Source organism: Pseudopodoces humilis, chromosome 16, assembly GCF_049639895.1.
Source record: "Pseudopodoces humilis isolate 2021_Gansu_Grassland_sample_001 chromosome 16, ASM4963989v1, whole genome shotgun sequence".
NCBI classification, from domain to species: domain Eukaryota; kingdom Metazoa; phylum Chordata; class Aves; order Passeriformes; family Paridae; genus Pseudopodoces; species Pseudopodoces humilis.
Window position 1 is genome coordinate 2,368,553 of NC_142215.1, and position 23,259 is coordinate 2,391,811.

At 47.9% G+C, this 23,259-nt stretch overlaps 1 protein-coding gene across 3 annotated transcripts in view; it reads left to right on the forward strand.

Moving 5' to 3' along the window:
- Positions 1-23,259, forward strand: part of IGDCC4 (immunoglobulin superfamily DCC subclass member 4) — an 86,886-nt gene that overhangs the window by 24,377 nt on the left and 39,250 nt on the right. For 2 of the 3 annotated variants that reach the window (XM_014250992.2, XM_088063286.1), the window contains exons 2-4: positions 5,586-5,915; positions 11,670-11,811; positions 16,755-16,888. In XM_014250992.2, the coding sequence (XP_014106467.2) occupies positions 5,586-5,915; positions 11,670-11,811; positions 16,755-16,888 (606 nt within the window). Of the gene's footprint in view, positions 1-5,585; positions 5,916-11,669; positions 11,812-16,754; positions 16,889-23,259 lie in introns of those variants that run through there. The other variant, XM_088063287.1, reaches the window with a different exon arrangement.

Consider the following 23,259-nt stretch of genomic DNA (forward strand, 5'->3'; position numbering starts at 1 on the left):
TGTGCTGTTGAGTTCCACGAGTTCAACATCCAAAATAAATACATAAATTAAGGCAGGCGACAGTGCAGAGGCTCAAATGCAGCTTGAATTCCTGCCACCTCCTGTGGGATGTGGAGGGGAGAGAGGAGCCCTTTCCTCTTACCGCCTGATATCCCACAGAACACACACGATGACCGAGCACTCTGCTCTCCTCGTCTGAGCCACTTTCTCGCTCCTGGGAAGGTTTTCTTTGGCTGGATCTCTGCAAGGTGCACAAGCCAGTTTCAAGGTGCCAGATGTGTGTGGAATAGGAAATGTGCTGGCCAGGCTCCAGGCTGTGGGACCTGCAGCACAACAGCGGCTCCCCAGGAAAATCTCTGGCTGCCAAGAACTAGAAGTGATGTCAGCTCTGGAAGTGTGTCAGATTAGAAACCCTTGTACTTTGCTCCCTGTGAAGTATTAATCTCCCAAGGCCTGTGCTGTAATGGGTCCTGTCTGGCTTGGCTCAGCTCTCTTTGTTTTGGGCTGGGAGTGTTGGAGGGGTTTTACAGGAAGGCACTGGAGGCTGTCAGTGGTTTGGCTGCTTTGGGCTGGGTGTCCTTGAGCTGCTCCCGGGGCCTCACTCAGCTATGCTCAAGATGAGCCTCCCTTGCCTTGAAATGAAGGTCTGAGCCTTGGAATTGTTGAGTGGGCTGGGGTTTGTAGGAGTGGTTGTGCCTTGGGATCTTTGTGTGTGCCTAAATGTCTTTGGCTTTCCCCAGCTGAATGAGGTTTTTGAAGAGAAGATAGAATTCATGGAGATGTGCTGTCAGTCTTAAGGGCCTTACTCAGGGGTTGTAGATCAGGTGATTTCAGCTGTACTAGGAAAGAAACACAGATATGCCAGTGCACTGAATCCTTTTTTGGTTTATGCCTGAATGTTTTGTTTTCACAGTAATTACTAAACCACGACTCGTTCTCCTCCGCACAAAGCCATTTGTCTCCTGTTGAACAGTAACCTTTTATTTGCTCCTGCTGTGTAGCAGAGCTCAAGGACATGTTTACTTCTGATAGCCAAAATTTCACCAGAACAAGCATCTCCCTTGTCTAGGTTTTTCCACCTTGATTTAAGTGATTAAACCTCAGGGAAATGATGGGAAATAGCCCTGTGTGCAAGGATACAAGTGGGGGTTTGTGCTGTTCTTAGTTGTGGAGTGGAAGCTCCCAGCTCTGCAGGCTTGGAGTATTGCATGTCCTGGATGTAAAAACACTGCTGTGAGGGTCTCACCTCTGCCCCAGTAATTGCATTGTCAGGAATCTGTCAGACTTTGCTGTGTTGCTCGCTCACATTTCACCTGCTTAGTTAGAGATTTGAAATTAAAACCCAACAGAATCTGTTCTTTTTCCCCTTTACTCAGTGGTATGTTGGGCTATTCTGCCTCCCTTTGATGTTGGGGAGAGGAGATCATAGGAGTGGGGTTTGGCTGGACGCTGAGGTGTGCGACTGGGGAAGGGCTGTTGGCTGATTTAATGTGGATTTTCGGATGCCTGTCTTGGATCTGAACTCAGGCTGGCAGGGGCTGTGCTCCTGTGGAGGGCAGAGGACAGCTTTGTGCCTTGAAGATTTGACGACCTTTGTTCATTTGAAACACCCTGTTTTTTTATGCCACTCAACAGGGGACTTTTTAATTTACTTCACTGGGCCTGGATGCCAGAGGTGGATGGATGGCTGATGGAAGTGAGGAAATAGATGGGAGAAAAAGAACATTTTCTCCTGGGCTGTTTTTATGCACAATATAGCCTAGGGGTTAGCAACACAGGGGAGAGTGAAAAAACCCTGCAGAGCCTGGGTCAGAAAATATAATTTTCATGGGAACAAAATGCTTTTAACTTGCTACATCAAAGACCCTCCATTCCAGGGCATGCTCTGCGTTTGAATACATCTGCATTCCCTCAGAACTCTGTGTATGTGAATGCACAAGTATGTCATGTGTATCTACATGTGAGTGTGTACTTGCACATACATTTATGATCTGAAAGCTGTTACTGCCCACTTTGGCATAGCTCAGCAGCTGAAACTACTTTCAGGAGGAGTCAAAAATAAAAAGCTGTTTGGCTCCAAAGCACAGGTCTGTAGCTGGAACACCTGCCTAGGACTGATGTGTGAAAAGCCCTTCTGGCTCCTGTCTTGGGAGCCCACCTTGACTACATTCATTACAGATCACCTCTGGCAGGTAAGAGGGTGGAGGTGAGCAGGAGGCTGCATGAGCATGTGGCTCTGACATAACCAGAGTCCTATCCATTTCTGTCACTACAGGATGAAGAATGGAGGTTGGAAATAGTCAGCAGCTTCTGTAAGCACTTAACATTCCTGATTTCATTTGTCTTTGATCTCTCTTGGACTAATTTTACTCTCTTCTGATCCCTTCCCTTGAAGGGGCTTTTATCTCATTGTCAGGCTTGCTAATTTAGTGTGGTGTTTTGAACCAGACCTCCTCCTACGTCATCCAGAGCCTGGAAGGTATTTTTCCTTAATCAGGGACTGTTTATGCAGTTTTTTTAACATCTTGGGACAAAAGTCACACTGGGGCTTTTTGCAATGCCAGGTCTGCACTGTACTCTGGACCCTGCTGGTCAACCTCTGTATGTGCAAATAGCTTGTCACCAAAAACTTGAAATATTTTGGGGCCAAAAGGGCAGGAAGGAGGGATGCTGGATGATTTGGGCCAGGTCAAAGCAGTCTGGTGTTGGGTAGGAACTTCATTTGTCCAGCTGAGAGTCCTTTCCAGCAGGCTGTGTTAAATAACAAACAAGCAGGGGTGGTCATACATGTTTGACCAACCAAGTAGAAGCTTGGATCCAGGTAGGTTTTGACTTTGGGAAAAAGAGCTGGGGGATTTAGGGATATAGAAACATCACATCTTTTTGAAAAGCAAATACTACTTCTGTGATGGAAAATATGTTCTGTTCTTATTCTGCTAAAAGCAGGTTGAGTTGACTTTTTAAGGAATTGAATTTTGAGGGGCTGATAATTGCTTCTGACTGTGGGAAGCTGCACTGCAGATCCATTCTCTATTCCTGGCTGTCCCCTCACACTTCACCTTTGGAAGAGGAGTATTTTCAGCAAAATGCCATTCTAATTGCTGTCTGAAGAAACTAGAAAACAGGATGGATACACAGGCTGTTTCCCCAAGTGATGAACAGGAGCTTCTAAAGATGACGAATGTAAAGAAAGGCAAAGAACAAAGACTTTACCCAACAGTTTCAAGTCTTTTGGAATAAGCTCTGCATCACATGCCTCAGCCTTTGCCGTAGCAGCCCTGCCTCCAGAGAAGTGGTGTGTACACACAGGCTGCCTGAGCCTCGGTGACATGCTGCTGGCAGCAGCTGCTACAGGGACATCCCTTCAGAGTCTGTGTCACTGCTTCTCCATGGATGAGGATTCTCACAGGGATGGGGGTTCTCATGACAGCATCTGAGTGTGCCTCCTGTCCTGAGCTCAGCTGAGTTTTCTTCAGCTGTTAACCCTCTCCTGTGCTTGTCCATGTCACCTATACAGGTGTTTGGTGTGCTAAATTTCTCACTACTTCATACAGTTTTTTGGTACCAGCTGTCTTGCATGAAAGGCTTCCAGAGGCAGTGTCTTTCCAGTACATCTGGGGCAGCCTTTCAGCTTTGTGTTCACCTGCTTCTGTCCTCCTGGGGAGCCACTGAGCTCTGTAGCTTGCTGTGATCCTCAAAGGACCAATCTGCCCTAGGAGACATGAGTGGGCAGAATTGCCCTACAGGAGGGCACTTGGTGACATTTGCCTGACCTGGACCTGCCAGGGCCACAGTTCCATTGTGGTGTGTACACACTGGAAGCTCAGGGATGTCTGCTGCTTCTGGCTGTGCTTTCTCCCTGCAGAGTGTGAGATATCAACATGGTGGAAGCATCCATGCGGGAAAACCCTAAATCCAGGGACTTGCAGGTGGCTCTGTGTTGGCAGTGCCTGGTCCTTTGTCATGGAGTACAGTGCTTGGACGTGTGTGTGACATGAGCATCTCTGTATCCTCCTGGAATTTGTCTTTGAGGACTGGGAGATTGCCCCCTGGATGTCCTAGTGAAGGTGACAGAAGAGGGTCTGTTCTGTCCCATAACAATGGCAATCAACAGGCTGGGTTCTTGTGTAGCCTCCTCATCAATGAAGGGACACAGCTGGCCCAACACCAAGTTCTCAGTGGTTGTTGTACAACCCAGCAGTGATGACAAACCTGACAAGTTCCCGTCCCCATGGGCACTGAATTGGCCACGTGTGGGGACAGGGTTAGGCCCTTCCTTTCAGGGCCACCTGCAGTTTCCAACACACGCCTTGAAATAATTCCATCTCTCTGCATATGTAATTTTGCGTGTCATTGACCCTAATTGCATGCTTAACACACACTCTTTTAAAGTGCAGCCCTTTTATCAGCAGTAGGTAGTAGCAGGTTTAATAGGGTGTTTGAATTCCTATAAAATTAATCTGTAGCCTTCTGCGATAGGAGACGGGCAGGGAGCCATGTGGTTCATATCCAGTGTTGATAAACTTGTTATAGAGGCAGGAAACATTTCTGATTGGAGCAGTGACAAAATAATTTGGAGCAGAGCCATAAAAAAAGTGGATGGTGATGGTTTGAGCACAGCAGAGATTGAAATTGCTGGTGTGTGGAAGCAGCGCTGCCAGCTAACATTGACTTAGTGTCTCTGGAGAACTCTAACGGCAAATGCATTTTATTAATGGCAATATTCTTTTAGGAAATGCTGAGCATTGTTTCAGAGGTGGAGCCCCCTCGAGTACATGGGTTTGGAAGTGGGCCAGACTAAGATCTGTTCAGCTGAGCTTGTTGCTGGTCACTGCTCTGGCCTCCGGCTGCAGCAGGAAGGTTGCCTAAGGGCATGTGCTGGGTACTGTCTGCTAACAATTGGAATATCCTTTTCTAGCAGGGAAAATGCATCCATCCATTCTTGCTCTGAATTTACCTATATGGGATGGAATGCTCAGAGACATGTTTTAACCATTCTTTGATTGTCTTTCCTTTGAAATGTGTTTCCCAGAACATGAACATCAGTGGGAGTTGCTGCTTTCCCAGCTGGACTTGAGCTCTTACTGCCAGTAAGAGAGGGAGCTGCTCTAACTAGGTTGTGGTCATTGGCATTGGAGTGCCACACTGGGCTTGGATACTTTTCCTTGCACTTAATTGTCTTGTGGGGGTTGATCAGCCTCAAAGGAGGCTCTGATGTGTGAGTGAGAAGGGGCAGCCAAGGGAGGTTGGGGTCCTTGCTGCATCTTCTGTGCTTGCTTGCTCTTACTGTTACCACCTCTTCACCTTCTTCCAGCTGCTTTCTGCTTGAATCCAGCATGGAAACAAGTGTGGACAACAGGGGTGGCTGCTGGGCCCATTGAGAATGGCAGAAATGGTACAGATTGTACAGCCAGAAGGATGGGGCATGGAGAATGCAGTGCACAGGAGTCATGGGCTGTTCTGGTCACCCAGCAGGGCTGAACTTCACCTGGTACCTCCAGCCATGGTTCCTTTTCTGTGTAGAACTGGGATGTGATTAAATCAAGGAAAGTAACCCCCACTGCAACACTGTCTTGTCTTTGCAGGGAGGCTGTTGGAAGGGGATTCTCTGGAGCTGAGCTGTAGTGCTGGTCCTGCAAAGGTGATACTGGAGCCAAACCAAGTGGTGATTTTGGACTGTAACCTGACTCCTGTTGAGCAAGTGATCAATATCACATGGAAGAAGAATGGGTTTCCATTAGTGGAGCAGGAGCATCTCCATGTGCTTCCAAATGGATCACTCTTCATCTCATCCCAGGCTGGGGCAAAGGACAGTAAATATCCCGAGAGGGCTGGTGCTGAGGGTAATTATTCCTGCGTGTCTCACACCTCCCTAGGGACTGTCACCAGTCAAACAGCTGCAGTCAGATTTTCAAGTAAGTGTTTTTGGGGTTTTATTGATTTTCTTTCCTTCCCCTCCTGGTATTTATACAGAAATCTGCTTCCCCAGGAGCTTGAGATAAAGTGTCTGTAAAATAAATGATAATAATGATGTATAGGTGGGATTTGGGATAGTCCACAAATAAGCAGTGGTGTCTTCCTGGGTTATCCCATTGTCAACATCCTGTGTAACTCTCCCAAGTAAGTGCCAGCAGCTATGGATTAAAACCAGGACCCTCCTCTCTCCAAAAGATAGTGCTTGTTTTTGCAGAGAAGTTCAGAGCCCTGAGTGCAGCACCGTGTGCTTGGAGAGGTGGCTGTGGGGGCATCTGGCTGTGGCAGCTTGTGAAGTGAATATCTCTTTGTCAGGAAGAGATGAAAGAAAGGGATCTTCAGGGCAGTTTTTGTTTGGATCGAGAAGGACACTCCAAGATCTGAACTGCTGAATCTCTGCACAAAGTTCAAGAAGAAAATTCCTTTGTATTCAGGCTTGGCTCCTGGGGCTATTTTAAGTGAGTGCAAATAAATGATTCCTTGACCTGCCAAATAGGTGAGGCTCGAAAATAACACAAATACAGTAACACTTCTCTCTAGTACAGTGACTTGTGTAAATGTTGCTGAAAACAGCTGCACAGCACACCATGGGAGTTGTGGAGGGGGTGAAGGTGCAGAGAGAATGTCCTGACACCCCCTTTATTTACACTGGGATGTTTTTAGGCTCTGGTAGCCCAGACAAGGCCATCCAGGTCTGGGCAAGTGAGTGTTTCAGTCTGTGAGCACTGTGCTGTAGAAACCAGAACTGCTGGTGAAGTTTTGCCAGATGAGGGGAAAAATCTTTGCAACACGTCCTCCTTTTCTGCTCAGAAAATGTTCAGCATGCAGTCAGGGATCCTGCACACAGGTATTGTTTGGGAGGAGGTGGAAGTCCTGGAGTAGAAAAGCTGTCATTAGCCAGCTGGATTTATTTAGCTGCTCCTGCCTCAGTCCCAGACAGCCTGAATTAGGATATATTTATTCTCTTTTAGGGGTGACTTATGTTGAAGCGTGTGTCTTCCCCTGTGGTTATAGGCTGTGTCTCTTTTATGGTCCTGGGTTTATTGTTTGGTGTCTTACAAGTTAGAACAGTGGAGACATCTCAAAATGGGGAGGCTGACTTAAATTGCCCTTCCCTCCTCCTGAATTTTTCCAGAGGAACGTACATGGATGATGCCTCCCTTCATTCCCTTCTGTGTTTCTCCCAGAAATGGGAAATTTCAGGTGAACTCTTTCCTTGTGTGTAGTCATATGTCTCCTTTTATTACCATCTGCACAGGGAAAATGCTGCTTCCATGGCACACACATGCACCTGACATAACATATCCTTTGCTGAGCAGGGAGCAGCAAGAGAATTGATTAATGAAATGCATCTCTCACTTCGATTTGTTCCGAGGTTTGAGCAAAAGCACTTGCTCCATTAGCATTCAGCTGAGCAAGTGAGGATTGTAAAGGTTTTTTTCATTTTTTCCCCTGCCACTGAACATGGTCTGTCCAAAGCTGGATGGAGTGGATGGACTTATTCTTTGTGCTTTCCTTGGGGACTGCTAATCAGGATGGGGGCAGTAGAAGAAAACCTGTTCAGCAGGTGGGTTGTGTTATTCCTGCTGTGAGCTTGTCCTTCTGACCTGCAGGTCCTTTACTTCTCTGGGATGGGGTTCCCATGCAGGCCTGTGGGGCTCTCTGTGCCGCTGAGTCTTGCAGTAACATGTAGGAGCACTGGGTATTCACAGCACATGCCTTGCTCAGGACTGGTTTGGTGCTGTTGGTGTCATCTGCTGTGTTTCAGGCTTGTGGGAATTCACTTCTCCCCCTGCCAGCCCCAAGAGCAGCTCTGGCACCTCTGTGTAGGGGCTGCCAGCTCCCCAGTGGAGGGAGGGGATGCTCCAGGCAGCAGTGAGCTCAGAGGCTGGAGGAAGCCTTTTGGAGCAGTCAGGCTAGAGTGGTGGGGGTTGAATGGTGTGTAAAGGCTGACAGTGTGATGACTTCCATCCTTCCACCGTGGTCCAAAAGTTCAGCTTGTTGGCATTTTGCTGGATAAGCATATGGCTCATTGCCCAGTGTTCCCTGGCACCCTGTGTTCCACCAAAGAACCCATCCACACCTCATGGCAGCGGTGCCCATGGCAAATGGGGAGGAGCAAGGCTGTGAGGGCTCCTGTGTGAGGGTGCCTGTTAAACAAGGAGCTGCTCAGACTGATAAATTGGGTTTGCAGGTTTTCCTGAGCCCCACGTGCTCCCACATGGAAGTACCAGGGGCGTTATTGTAGTTGTGGGAAGGTGTAGTTTTCTACCTGTTAATAACTACAGTGATGAAGATTTGTTAAAGCTTTTAATTTAGTTTAAACATTTTGTGCAAGGGAGGTTGTAGAAAATTACAGTAATTGTGACTGTCAGCTGAAGACGTTTGCTGTGCCTGGAGGGAATGGGCCAGTGTCGTGTGGCTGCTGGTGGGAGCACGGGACAGGTTTGGAGTGTTCCTGCACCTGGAGCGACAGGCCACAGCAGGAATCAACAACAGGATCTCTCCTCATCCTCTCTCCACACGGACAGGGTGCCCTATGTGTCTAGGATTTGAGGAACAGCAGACTAGGATTTGTTCATACTTTAAGGATTTATTTTATATATTTTATCCTATTTATTTTGTGAATTAGGGGCATAGGTGAGTGAAGGCCAGGGATTCTAGACAGGGCCATGCTGGGCAGAAAAACTTCCTGCAGATGAATTCACAGGCTGTGGACCATCCGTGACTTTAGATGTGGTTTTAGATGCTGTTTTGGGTAGGTGGGGAGCTGGCTCCTGTGGAGAGCAGGAGCAATCGTGTGCTGCCATATGGCCCTGCAGACGAGCGCTGTGCTGGCTGTGCCTGTGCTGTGCCGGGGGGGCCGTGGCAAATTGCTCCCACGACTTTCTTTGCGTGCTCCCCTTCCACCCCCAGCCTGTTCAGAGGGGGGTGGCCGGGTGGTGTATGTGATCTCGGTGGGGGCTGGTGTTGCCCCCACCTTGGAAATATCTCCTAATAATTGTAGAAGGTACAAGGAGGACGAGCACACGGAGAGTCTGGGGGCAAAGCGCTGTGGGAGAGAGCAGCGAGCCCCTTTCAGAAGGCTGAATTCCTTGCATAGACTGCATTTTCTGCCTGGGGTGTAGTGTTGCTGGCTGGCAGCCTTTCCAAGCCCACAGCCTCCTGCACGGATCATGCTGCTGGGAGAGGGGGAGGGTGCTGTGTTTCACCATGCTGCAGTCACCCCTGGGCTGAGGCTGAAAGCCTTGGCACACACGGCTTGGCTCCAGCTGGGTTTAACATGTCAGCGGGGAAGGAGCTGCCTGCCCCACTCCTGGAGGTGCAGAGCCCGCTGCTTCAGCTATCGCTGAGGGCAATTTGCTGTAATGCTCTTCACCTTCTCACCTGCAGTGGGTAATTTTTACTGAGTGGCCTATTAAGGTGTTCAGGATAATCAGTGCAACAGGGCTGGGAGGTGTTTTGTGGCTCAGGATGGCTTTGCAAACTAAACCTTAGCTGAGGACTTGAAAATAATGTTGAGTACGTGTTGTCTTTGTTTGCCTTTTCCCCTCAAGCATCTCCTTTCGCTGCCTCCCTGTGGGAAAACCTCTCATTTTGCAGCACTTCAGCCCAGAACGTGTTTGTGGGAGGAGAACAGCCCCTCCAAGGATCCTGTGGCCCCAGGGTGAGCAGTGTGTTGGAGCCTGTCCTGCACTCGCTGTGACCTGCACTCACATCCCTGCAGCGTGTCCAAGTGGCAGGACCTGCTCTCCAGCCCTCTCCTCCCTTGCCTGCAGGTGACCCTGCGTGAAGTGGAGGAAACAGAAATGCTAACATACTTCATTTTTTAGAATGCCTCCTATAACGATCTTCCTGGGTACATGACCCTCCAGAGCCTGCCAAAATATTCTGATGGACACCTGTAGGATGAGAAAAGAATAATGTGAAAGAGGATGAAGGGTATTTGTGGTCAGGAGAAGGCTGTTTTGATGGTGCCATCCTGAACATGCACTGGCATTTGATGGATTTTCTTTTAAACTCTTGGATTCAGCAAGTTTTATTCACATGAGCTTAAAAGGTTTTGTAATTTGTAGAAATTACTCGGTGGTAAAGTGGTCTGCAGCGTATATTTGAGAATACTAAAGCAGTTGGCTGAATTAAGGCCTTACATATTAATCTATTTTTCAAATTTTTCCAGGAAAACATTTTTCATTCCATTTGTACTGAATTGAAAACCTAAACGTGGCGGACAGCTGGTGGGAGAATTTGGTCTGTAGCTGCTGCGGAGAGCAATGAGTTGCTTGAAACATGTGATAACTATTTAAATTAAAGAAAAACACTAATGACAGCTGAGAATATGCCGAGGTTAAAATGGGTCATGCAAAAGCATTTCATTTTCCAAACTGTACATACTTTCTCAAGCTCACACTGCAATAAGGCATGGATGTGTGTGCATGGATGTTTCTGTGTGTGAGAGATGCAAAGAAAAACTTCAAGTTTGGAGTCCTACAAAATCCAAAGCAATGATGGATGCTCTTGGAAAGCTGTGGTGGGACAAGCACATAATTGTGTTGGAGGGCCAGGAGGTCACTTGGGGTCCTTCTGAGCACAGTGCTGTGCTCAGCCCAGCATTCAAGTGTGTGTTTTGGCTGAAATTTATGTTTATTGTTCCACATTTGGGGTTTCTGGCACTTGTGTTAGAGCATTGTTGGATGGATTTGTCCGGCAGGGTGGGTTTCACAGCAAAGACAGTTTAACAGGGATGGATAAAACAGAAGCCAGCTCTTCTGGTGGAGAAAAATACAGGCTTTCTGTCCCCATCCAGAAGCCTGCATGAATATTCAAAACTCCACCTGTGAATGAGATGCCTTCAGGTTATGCTGTTGGTAGGACAGATGCTGACAGCCCTGGGGGAGGATTTCTGCTGCAGGGTTTTGCTGTGTGCATGGAAGGGTTGGAAGATGAGGCAGCTGTGGATTGTGGTCCAAGAGCAATTCCAAACCTTAGTGCTTTGTCTCCAAAGCAGTTCAGCCTCTTTACTATGGAAAGACATAGAGAGGTGAGCCTTAGAGAGCAAACAAGTGTCCTGGCTTGTATGAAATCCATCCTCCTCTTAGTAGGATGGCTGGATCCCTTTGGCTGCCTCCGATCTGCTTAAATAGGATGAAGTTGGTTTTTGCAGGTAGGAGAGAGAGGATCAAAACCTTTATGGGCTTTGCCTCTAGTCTCTAGCACTGCCAGCCTGTGGGCAGTTGTTTTGTTTAATTTGACATCTGGCTTGTTCTTCCTCTTGCTTTGTTTTAATTTCCTGTGGCTGCAGGAATGCTACAAGGCAAGGGGGAAGCCCTCATCTCTGGGGTTGTGGCATTTCCCCTCTGTTTCTCATTCTGTGTCCTTCCCAAATGGAGCAAGTGAACAGACAAGGAAGCAATTTAGGAAGGTAACTGCTGAAACTGCCAAATTGCCTGTCTTTCTTTCATACTGTTGCCTTAAGGGAGAAAATGAAGCAAGAAGTGAATTTACACATTGAAACCTTTCAGTTACTGTTTTTAGGGTTGTTGAGGGTCTGTAGGAGCACAGGAAAGGGAGGAATTACATTTCAGGATATCTTCAGGAGAGAAGAGCCCTTCTCTTAGCTCATACATCATAACAGGTTTGCATTTCTCAGCAGAAACACTGAGTTATTAACTTCCCTTCCCTTCTTCTTTCCCCAGCATTATCACGCTTTTTCCAGCAGCCAGAGTCGCAGACAGTGGAAGAAAATGGCATGGCCCGGTTTGAGTGCCGGATCGAGGGGCTGCCCTCCCCTGTCATCACCTGGGAGAAGGACCATGAAGCTGTTCCAGCAGAACCCAGGTGACTCCCTGATTGCTTTCTTGGGTCAAATTGAAAAAGAGCAAATCAAAACTTGACCATGTAGGATGTGGAAATAATTCTGTAAAATGGTAGAATGACAAGAGAGGTCATAGACCAGGTCTGGACCTGATAACAAAGTGATATAAGAAGAGCTATTCAAGGGGCTGAGGATCATAAACACCTAAATAAAATGAACTTTCCCCCAAATATTCAAACCACAAAGGAAAAGCAACAAGTTATTACAGCATAGAACATGCACCCTACAAACACCTGTGTGTGCCTGGGACAGGGCATGGCAAGGCATGGGCTGCTTTGCCTTGTCCTCTTGTGTGAAATGACATGGAATTCTTTGGGGGATTGGGGCATGGGGTGAGGAGTATTGACCTGGGCATACCCAGCTGAACTCCATGATGTGGATTTTCTTTGATTTTGGTTGTGGTTTTAATGGGGGGCCTTTCTCTTTGTCTTACTCCCATCATCTAGTAAAAGATGCTCAATTTTCTTTTTCTGGAGAAAAGAGGAGAGTCCTGCAGCATGATGCTTTTTCCCTAATGAAAGTCAGTTGCAGAGGAGGAGAAAAACCCTTAGCTGGCTGTCTGTTGGTCTGTAGACATCACTTCTGCAGGGGATCAGTGAGTGAATTGTCCTTTAGTTCTTAAAAACTCCTTTTCTGTTCTTCAGAAGGAGCTGTTTCCCTCATGGGCAAGTTAATCCAAGTGACAGAAGAGGCAAAAAAGAGGGGAGTGTTGGGGGGGGAAAGTTTAGAAATACTTTTGTAGCAGTGACTGTTTCTATAAGAATACCCACTTATATCCTTGAGTCTGGAGTGTGGCATCTAAAGGTTTATAGGAGGCTGTTGCTTTGTAATGAGAAGAAAATTAATAAAAAAGGAAGGAAAAAAACCCCAAAAAAGAAGGGATTGCAGGGAGAAGTGTGTCATAGATACAATGGCTTTTTAATGAGACAGCTCGATGGATATTGTGAAATTACTTGCTCAGAGATTGCTTTCATCATGGGCAGCCTGAAAATTGTTTTCCTTGTAAAAGCCAGCCATAATCTGTCTGCAGATCTTGCTTTTTAAATCATGTTCTAGCTAATATGCTTTTTCAGAAGGATTTGCTTTTTTTGTTGTTGTCTAGTTGTTGTTGGATTTAATATAACCGGCTTTCGAAGGAATTAAGTGAATTCCAGGAAATGTTGGCTGCCAACCAGAGCTCTCTCTTATCCTCCCTGCATCGTGCCTAAGGATGGGATCTCAGGCTGCCCTGGTTACTGTGGGCTCCCTCCTGTGCACACTTTGGATGAGCCTGTGAAAATGCAGCCCTTTGGCTGGGCAGGTGTCAGGGTGATGATTTCATATTCCAGAATAGCAGGGCTGGAAGGGTTTGTGATATAAGAGAGAGAGAATGATAAACTCACATTGCTTTTCCCTTTTCGTGCTTTTCCTTTTCCCCTCTCTTTTCTTCCTTTCCCCCCTACTCTTTTCCCCTCTTTTTTGCTCTTCCCCCTCCACTTTTCTTTGTTGTTCTTACCTTGGGGCACTCTTTACACCCTTTGCCCCTGGAATCAGGTTCTAGCATGGTGCCACCTCAAAGGTACTGAAAGCTGAGCTTAAAAAAGTACTTAAACAACCTAAAGGGTGCCAAAGTGCTGATTGGTGTTTTTGGAATACCTTTCCTGTACCTCTTCAGCACAAAAATCTAAATTCCATATGTGAGTAAGCCACAGATTATTTTGCAGTTGTGGCTCTGAAGTACATTGAATAAACACAGTCTTAAATCTGCAGCAGCTGCTGAAAGGTGGCTCACAGGATTTCTCTAGATTGCAGTTGTTTTGGGGTGTGTGCAACATCTCTTGGCGTAATCTCAGGTTTAGGTGCTGGCTGGGTTTCACATCAGGCTCCAAATCGCTGTTTATTTTCTATAGAGCCAAGATGAGCACTTGCTGGGAACTGGAGGTCTTTGAAGGTCTGCACAGCAAATCCATAACCTACAGACCACGTGCTCTGCAATCACAGTATATTTTTCTGCATTTTGGCTAAGTGGGGGTTTTATTTGTGTGTAGAGTTTATTTCTGTGCTGTGTCAGGAGTACCTTGATGTGGCTCATGTCCATGTGCAGGACTCCGGAGCTGTGAGCAAAAGGGCTTCCAAACTGAGCCTGCAACAGAGCTGCAGATTCCTCACTGTGCTCAGGACCGGTGCTTTGGGCTGTCCTAGGCACCTTTAAAAGGCTGAAGGGAGGGTGTGCTGGCAATTTACTGGGGATAAGGTAAGAAAGGGAGTAGGATTGTTCATGCCAGGATATTCTCTGAGCTGTAGGGTTGCAGGGTTTGAACATAAGGCAGTGGCACTTGATTTCAGTTCTTGTTCACTGCCCTGGTGAGCAGCCCTGAGCCCCTCAGTGCTGTCAGGGAGGGGAAGAGCACCGTGGGTGTGCCCTGTTGTTGCTGCCTTTGAGGCTGTGGTAGTTGGCCCTGCCCTGAGTGTGCTGTCCTTCAGTGTAATCCTTTCACCATCCCGTCGAGACAAGCTTCTCTGAGATCCTGACCCTGCAGCTATCAACAGCAAAACTCCCGGGACTGCCAAGGTTCCAGCGTTTCTGCGGCTTCCAGGGCCTTTGTCTGTCTGTCCTTTAGTTTTTGTTTCCTGCTTAATCCTTGGTGAAGGTGAGCAGACAAAAAGATTTGCCCTTTGTGCAGAAGAAAAGCTCTGACAACTGTCTGCTCTGAATCATCAGGAAAATTTCCTTGCAGGGAGCCTGGGGATGGAGCAAATGTCCTTGCAGGCTGCCTGAAGGCTTCTAGTTCAGGGCTGCTGGGACCGTGAAGAGCTGGAGGCTTTGTGAGCAGCTGGGAGAAATGGTGGATAGATAAATCCTGCTTTTCTTTCCTCCTTGCTTCCCCAGCAGAGAGATCCTCACCGCTGCCATGTTTTCCCAACAGGATGTACTGCACTGAGTAGATCTCTACCACTGGTGCTGAAGTTGTCTTGAGCTCTTTTGATGAAGTCTCCCCATTCAACCCCCTTGTTTACACCTCCTGCTCTCTTTAGAGACACAGTGCCTTGTTCTGTGCCCTCGAGAGAAGGTGGGTCCTGAATGCCCTGGTTTAGTGACCCTGCTCTCGAGAGGAAAGACCACAGACTGGAGGTCTGTCCCAGCCTCAGTGAATCTGTGATACATCACTGAAGCGTCTTTTTGTGGCTGGGAGATGCCTTCCCTAGTGTTTGAAATATTTTGATATTAATTACAGACTCAAATAGCAGATGCATGACAAAAATAAATATTATCGCAGTGGGAGGCTTTCCCTCCATGGAGCTGAGAGGATGCAAATATTTGTCATCTTTCTTCTGAGTCCTGATGAAGCATCCTGATGAAGGCTTTTGGGTATCACCTCCTCTGAGGTCTTTCAGAGCTTGATCCTGAGCAAGATATCTTTATAACTAGCAGGAACGTGGCTTTAGGGATGTAAGGCATTGCATTTGTGTACGTGGGAAGCTTCAGCCAGTCTGTGTCCATGAATCAGGCTGTAGGATTATTCCAGTGGAGACAGAATGGTCACTGGAGGAGCTCCAGCAGCTCTTCTGTCTTCATCAGCTGTGAAGAGGACAAGACACGATGACGTCAACTGCAGTACCTGAGGTCCAGGATCAGTTGTAAGACTCACAGCACAGGTATTTGTCTCTGAAACAGACTGCTTAGGGCAAGGGAGGTGTTTCCATGAGCGCAGATTTAGGGTAAACATCTGCAGGAGCAGACATGCTGTTGGTCACCATGGCTTGAATGCAGGCTGAGAGGCAAGAGAAGACCTCTTAAGGTCTTCCTAACTCCGTAATCCTCACTCGTGACACTCCAGTTGTCTCAGCACCTGGAGAACCAGAGTTTGACTTACTGTGATCTTTGTGGATGGCAGGACTGGTGTTCATGGGTATAACTTGTCTTTGTGCTGTTCCTCTGGAATAGCTGCTATCCCTCCCCTTAGCAATTGCCTTTGAATGTGTCCTTTTCATAATGAAGACTGATAACCCAGAGCTGCCTGTCAAACCTCGGCAGCTCTGTTTATAGAGACTTGCAATTAAAAATGGATCTCATATATAATTAAAAAGGATCACGTAGGCTTTGCGCCTTGCATTCAAGAATAAAGAGGCTGCCATCTAGGAATCCAGGCAGAAAATGGAGATGCTGACAGCCCGCTCCTACTTTTATGCTAATTGCTAATCATCTGCTTTGTTCAGTGTAATACAGCAAGGATTGTGTTCATGTCGTGAGCAGTGGAGCCATTTCACTCCATGGAAGTGTTTCTCAGTAGCATCCCATGGGCAAATCAGGTGATACTGAATGCCCTGTGAGTTTGTCACCTTGTGAAAGCCAGAAACTTGTGGAAGAAGGAAAGGAATCACTACAACCCAGAAATGGTGCAGGTCCAGGTGGCTGTGTTGTGGCTGTTTTGGCCCATGGAGGTACAGCTGTGTATCAGTTGGTCCCTTTTCATGTACTTTAGGTGCAGCAAGAAAATGATGGTGTTCAGACTTCTTTGCAGTGTGTTTTTTGTCTGGCAATGAAAGCTTTGTAAAAAGCAAGTGCTGAAAATGGCTGTAGCATGTGCTCAAGCTTGAGCATAAATGTGTATGCAGAAGTGTGAGTATATGGAGTTGGTTTGTACTGTCCAGTTGGTTTGTGTCAGCAAAGTCCTGTCAGTCTGGGCTCCCAAAAGCAGCTTTTCCATTTGGAAGATTCCAAGATGATAGATAGTTCTGTACCTGCTGCTTTTTGAGAACCACGGGTTGGGTTACTCAGAGATTCCCTGACCCCATTCTGCTGTCATTACCAGGACCTGCACATGAGAGATTTTCCAGAGAAAAGGAAGGGATAAAAGGGCTTTGGGGTGATGAATATCTGGGGTAAGGCATAGCCTGTCTCACACTCTTCCTTTTGGTTACTCAGGTTTATAACTCTTCCCAATGGTGTCCTCCAAATTGTGGATGTGCAGGAGAGCGATGCCGGGATTTACCACTGCGTGGCAACCAACGCCGCCCGAAAGCGCTACAGCAACGATGCCACCCTCAGCGTGGTGAAAGGTGAGGTGCTGCCAGCAGCCTCTTGGGCTGGCCACAGGTCTGCCAGGTAACCATTGTGTGCGGTGGGGGAGCTGGGCTCAAATACCAGTGACCATCTATCCTCCTGTTGTGACTCTGCACATGGCCAGCTTTGGTTAAAACTTGCAGAGAAGGCATTTCATTAAAGGTTTCTCTTTGCTGTGATGGGATAAGGAGACTGTGTTGGGAGGATTCCTTTGTGGTCTGGGTGATTAGAAGGGATGAGGCAGCCCATTTGCTCCTTGGGGAAGGCAGCACTTTTGGTGATGTTCTCTGCAGTAGCCTTGGATGGCAAGAGAAGTAAGGACTGGCATGGACAGACAAATCCATGCTTCCCAAGCAAGCAAGAGAAATAATTGGAGGCTGGAGTAGCTGACAGGACTGTGCCTACCCAGGTTGCCCAGCACAGTCCAGAGGAGGCTGAGCATAGTGACATCCAACTCATGTGTCCATATTGCTGGTGCTCTGCTGAGCTACAGAGATCTTTGTGTGGTATTTGGGAACAGTCCCAGTTGTTATTTCTCCTGGTGATGCAGGCCTTTGGAGCAAGGCTTTGGGTGTGAGCTGTCCTTCACCTCCTGATCTGGGCCTCAGCCTCTGAGTGCATTTTCCTTTGGAAGCCAAGAGTGCAGCAGGCAAGTCTGGACATGAGGACATAGCTGAGTGCAGTGGAGGTCTCCAGGCTTCAGCATCCTTCCCAGCACACCTGGCTGCCTCCCCAGCTTTATATCATCCTTGTCCTGCAAGTGGACAAACTCACCAGGGCTGGGAGTCTGGCTGAGTCCCTTCTCTTGGGACAGTGTCCCCTGCCACGTCTGTCTCCTGTTTGTGCTGACCCCGGTGTATCTTGTAGTCAGATTTAACCTTGAAAGCTCTGAAATCCTTCCCAGCCCCTTTGGTCTTTGTTTAGGATTGTGTTGCTTGGCATTCTGTTCCCAGTGTGTTTTCCCAGCGATGGCTTTGCTGTTCATCCATCAGCAGGGAGTGTAATTAACTGTGGAGCCTGAGAACACACCTCTGATCAATGGATTGTGTCGTGGAGGTAATCTGGGTGGAATCTGCAGAGAATTCGTGAGCAGTTGAATGCTCTGTATCTAATTGCCAGCCCCTGCCAGATCCTCTGTGTGTTTAATGAAGCCCAGAGCCAAGGGGAGCACTTCCTATGGGCAGTTCCACACTCCAGAGACACCTCCTGTGTTGGCTCTGGTGTGCTATTGATAACTAATATCGATCAAGCTGCAAAGGTGAATTTCATGTCCTTGGCATCATAACTCATTCTGCATAATTGCATCTTGTAGCTCTGCAATGTTTAATCTGCTTTGCAAATGGAGGCAGTGGAAGAGGTTAAATGGGAAGCGTTCCTTCTGGAGCACCAGCCGGCCCGAGCAGATTTCTGCCTGGAGTTCTCACCCAAATCTCTCTTCTGCAGCACCACACCACCCGCTGGCTGCTAAAACAAATATGTGAGGTTGAGTTTTTCACCAGATTGAGCTGATAGTGATGAAAAACATGCCTGTTAAATCTCTGGGGCTTTTTATAATTGGGGAGAAATATCTCCGAGACAGATGGGAAACTGCAGTGACCTGTGCAGGCTGTAAACTCTTCTACGAGTGACTGGCATGGTATTGATCCTTTTTTGTTTCAGCACTTCACCATCAGAGCACGTTTTTGGGTGCCTGGACTGGCTTTAGGAGTCTTTTCCTCCCTATTCAGAAGCAGCTGATAATAGTTGGAGTGAACTGGTCAGGCAGAAATCCTTTCCTAATTGTGAAAAATAAAACCAAACTAAACCAAAACAAAGAATTGTAGGAAAAAAACCCAAAACAAACTGAAAAACAGACAACAAAAGAACAATAGACTGAAATCCAGCTATTTAGTGTTGTTTATTTGGAAATTTCAGGGACCAAAGTCTTGTGTGTCTGCAGACAGGAGCAACTAAACCGCTTCTTCCTTTCCTGCTCCTGGCTAGGGACTCTTTTGTGCCAAGATAAGGTGACAGTCCAGCCTTTAAGTTCCACTGCACTGCCAGGGGCCCTGGAAAAGGTTTGTGCAGTGGGACCCCGTGTCTCCTTACCCACTGTCCCACTGGCAGCACTGGCAGTGCTGTGTCATGATGCTGGAGGCTGTGCTCCTGGCAGATTTTGGGGTCTTGCTGGTGAATAATGCAAGTGCTTCCAATGATCAGGCCTGGGAACTTTTTGTGTTCATGCCTCTGCCTTCCAGACAGGGCTGGATTTGAATGGGCTGTGCATAGCAAAAGAATCTGTTTCCCTATAGCTCTTCTGCCCAGTTGTCCTGTTCCTCTCCCCTCCCTCCCTGTTCCTTATACGATGCTGGGAATTGTTCCATCTCCCTTATTAAAGGCCTTTTCCCAGTAATAACAGCAATTAACATGACCCCTTTCTGTCATATCTGCACAGCCTAAAAACCCCAAAAGTGTCGTTTCCCTGGGCAGTGTGCCTTCCCTGTCCTGGGGGGAGTTTGGGTTGTGCTGTGTGTCCATGGCTGAGCACATGCTGGCTGTCACAGGGCGGGGAGCGGCGCGGCTGCAGATGTTTCGGCTGTGCAGACTTCATGGTGCAAATTTCCAGACCTTCCCTGGGGAGGTGGTGTTTGGAGCTGGAAGGGAAGAGAGCAGACTGGACAGCGGGATACAGTCACGCAGCCCTGAAACAGAGCCTGCTGCTGAAACAGGGATAGCTTGGATTTTCCCCTTGGATCTCCACTGCTCTCCAGAGGATGGAGTGCCAAACATCTGGCAGCTCTGTCCCTTCACCCCTCACCTGCACAGGTGATGGATGAACACTGTGGCTCCCTCTGCCAAAAAGGGCATTAGGAACTGGCTGTGGGATGCTTTCCCAGGCTCCAGCTGTGCAGGCTGCCTTTCCTTGGGGTCAGCTATGTCTTGTTTCTTGTAGCTCCTTTTTCTGGAAGCAGGCTCTAGAGCCCTACTCCGAACTTGTAAATAAAGAACTAATTCCTTGTGTGTCCTGGTCATGTTCCCAGGTTCATGACATACACATGGAAGTGTTGCCACGCTTCATAAAGCAGCTCTCAAAGAAGAGTAGCAGAAGGGCTTGGGGAGTGTGACGTGTGCTCTCAGCAGGTCACTTTGCCTGTCACTTCACTTTCCCCCTCCCTGTCATGCACACTCCTGCTCTTTGTGTGTTTTCACGGGAATAGGGACTCCCTCTTGCTGTGTGTTTGCCCCACACCTGGCACAATGTAGCACAAATAACAGAAGCTGTGCTGCTGCAAGAACAGTAAACTTCTACCAAGATTTGATCTATTCTGTTTTTAAATGTCCCAAGGAGTATGGCTTCCCCTAGTTTCATTGCATCTTCCCCACTGAATGAATGCTGGGATCTTTCTTTTCCACAGCTAACCCAAATTTCACTTCCCTGCAATTCATCCTATCAGTTTTAGTTGCAAAGCATTGGGAATTTTGAAAAAATTGTCATTCCTACTTATTTTTTAATCCCTTTGAGTATGTGTAAGCAGTGTGGTGTGCCCCAAGTGACCTAAAGAAAGTTAAAAATCTTGGCAATTTTAGAACAGAATAGTTTTCTCCCACTGGAGCTGGAGAAACAAGTTTGAGATCCTGACCCCAGAGCTCCTTTGTGTAGATCTCAGTGTTTGTGTTTTTTCATATTTATTGGCTATTGCAGAAGGATTGCCAAAGCATGGTCCTGGGAGCCAGGACTCCTGGTTTCTCTCCCCCTCTCTCTTGTTGGGCTGCAGAGAATCAATTCTTCAATGTTTAAATTTCTGTAAATAGGGATAATGTAATAAATAGCCTTGGAGTTGCCCTTTTGGAAGGGGTGGGTCAGTCTGGAAAGTGATTATGGGTATTTGGTGCTGGAGGGCATCTAGGGGCACATACAGAGAGAGGTGTGGACATGTATCTGTGTGGGTGTGGGATTTCCCCTCCTCGTGCTTTCTGGACCCTGTTCCTGGTCTGTGCATGTGGGGTGGCCATGACTGCTGTGACACGTGTGGGGAAAACATTTGCCTCAAACCAGGCTGGCAGGAATCAGAATCTCCCTGTGCTGCAATGATGCAGGAATTGGAGAACAGAGCAGGGTGGTGGATGGAGGTCTGGGCTGAGCGAGCCACGGAGGAGTCTCCCAGCAGCTGAGCACATCCCCCTCGAGCTGGGATTTAGTGCCGTGTTATTAGAGATGACACTGTGAGATTGCCGTTGGCAGAACATCATTTACGCTGACAGTTGTAGCAGCTTGCTGCAGCAGTGTCCCAGGAAATGGATTTTTCAGCCAAATATTTGTATGAATGTGATAACAGGGACAGAGCTTGGAGGCAGCTGAAGAACCTTCAGGTTTTTTGTTCTTTTGGTGCTTGTGCTGCAGTGCCTTTCAGGTACCAGTGCAGAGTCTGGGACAGGGGTGTTTCCTGCTCCAAAGTGCTGTAGGAAAATACAGCTTTTGACTGGGATGAGCTTTAGGGATGGAGGGGAAGGTGGTGATGAAGTGAGCAACACTCGCAGTTGGCCACCACCTCGCGGAAACAGACGTGCTGTTACCACAAGTGGATTTTCAGTCCCTGCATGTGCGAATGACGTGCTGGATGCTGGCTTGGCACTCAGCCTGAGCCCTGGCCACGTGCTCTGCTCCCCTCACGGCTTCCAACACAGGTACTGGGCAGCCAGGGGACAGGGAACTTTGTTTGGGTCAGTGCTGCTCTGGGATGACCTCCCTGACCACAGCTGGGCATTGATCCTGTGTGTGCTGCTGTCGACAGTGAAAGGCAGCATTAACCAGAGTGGAGGTGTGGTCCCACCTGGATTGTGGTGGTCTCCCTCCAGCATGAACCCATTGCAGGGACAGCAGGGCCCTGTGTGGTCATGGGGGCAGAGCTATCCACAGTTGTGTTTGGGCATGGCACACTTCTGGGAGCATTAGTTGTAGGAATGTGTAGGGAGAGAAAATGTGGGGTGGGATAACACAGTTGCATTTTTAGAGTGGGTTGTTGGCATAACCAGCAAGTGATGTATCACCTCTGGAGAAGGAGACATTCCAGTTCCAGCCTGCAGTTGCCGTGTTCCTGTTCCCTGTGCCTCCTGTCCTAGACACGGAACTGTCACTTTTCCCTCTCTCAATTTAGCATCCCATTTTTCTTTGCCTTCTTGTCTCTCACTTCACTAGCAGTTAAGCAAGGAACTGCTCTCTACTTGACATCCTAAAAGCTCAGCCATGAGGACTCTGTTTACGAGTGTTTTGCAACTCTGGTTTCCTGGGAGCAGGTATCTGAAGCTGTTTGCATAATGTATCTGATGGATTCTGTAAAATGCTGTTGTTGCTCCTGCCTGTGGCAGAAGGTGCTAAGCAAGTCATGGCAAGTGTGAATTCAGAGGATGGCAAGATCAGGGAGGAGGTACCCAACATTTCTTGCTTAATAAATAGATTTTAAAGCCAGAAGTGACCTTCTGCCTAAAAGCTGTAAACTTTTAACTCTCTCTCACTTTACTGAGCCTTTCTCTGCTGGTGGGTTTCAAGCATGTGTGGAACAGGATTGAGCCCATAGATATTGGGGGAAACTTGTGAAAGGCTGGTGCAGACATGTGTCAGGCACCCATCCAACCACACAGCACTGCTTGGCTGGGGTTCCTACAGGGCCAGGATGCATCACACTCCTCACATCGCCGAGGGAAAGCTGCTCATAGCTCCAGTGTCAGCAGCCTGCTCTGGGCCAAGGGGAGTTCCAGCTCAGCTGTCTGTGAAGTTCTGTGGGGCTGTGATATGCCACGCTCCTGACAGCTCCAGCAGCCCACAGTGACAGAGGGTTTGATACAAAATGCAGAGCCCTCACCTCCCATTAAGCACAACAGCTAAGCCTGGGGATGGCACTGAAGTGAGTGGCAACAGAGGTGTCAAGGATAATAGAGCAGAGCAAGGGATGTACAGCTGGGAATAGGTGAACTGTTTCCAGGTCCTAAGGGGGAACTGGTCTAATCCACATGCAGTGCTAGCTGTGCATGATGTTCAGAGCTATCACATGTGGCTGGGCTCATGTGTTACTCCAGCTCCTGAAGGCAAGGATTCAGGCATGGTTTCTGGTCCTCTGGTGTTCTCCACATGCACCTCTTACTAATCCAGGTCTGCTGCACTTTTGAGGCTTCCTGAAATAACAATTGGTGTTTGGTGAGGCTTAGACCAATGCCGGGTTTAAGCAGTAGGCTCCATTCAGTTCTCTTGAGAGTCCCTTGGTGGTGGTGCAATCCTGTGGTGCATCAGCACATCTGCACTACAGGGGTCACACCTAGCCTGTCCTGGAGGGTGTGGGACAGGCTGTGCCTGCATGAGGAGGCTGGAAGGGAGCTAGGAATAGAGACCATA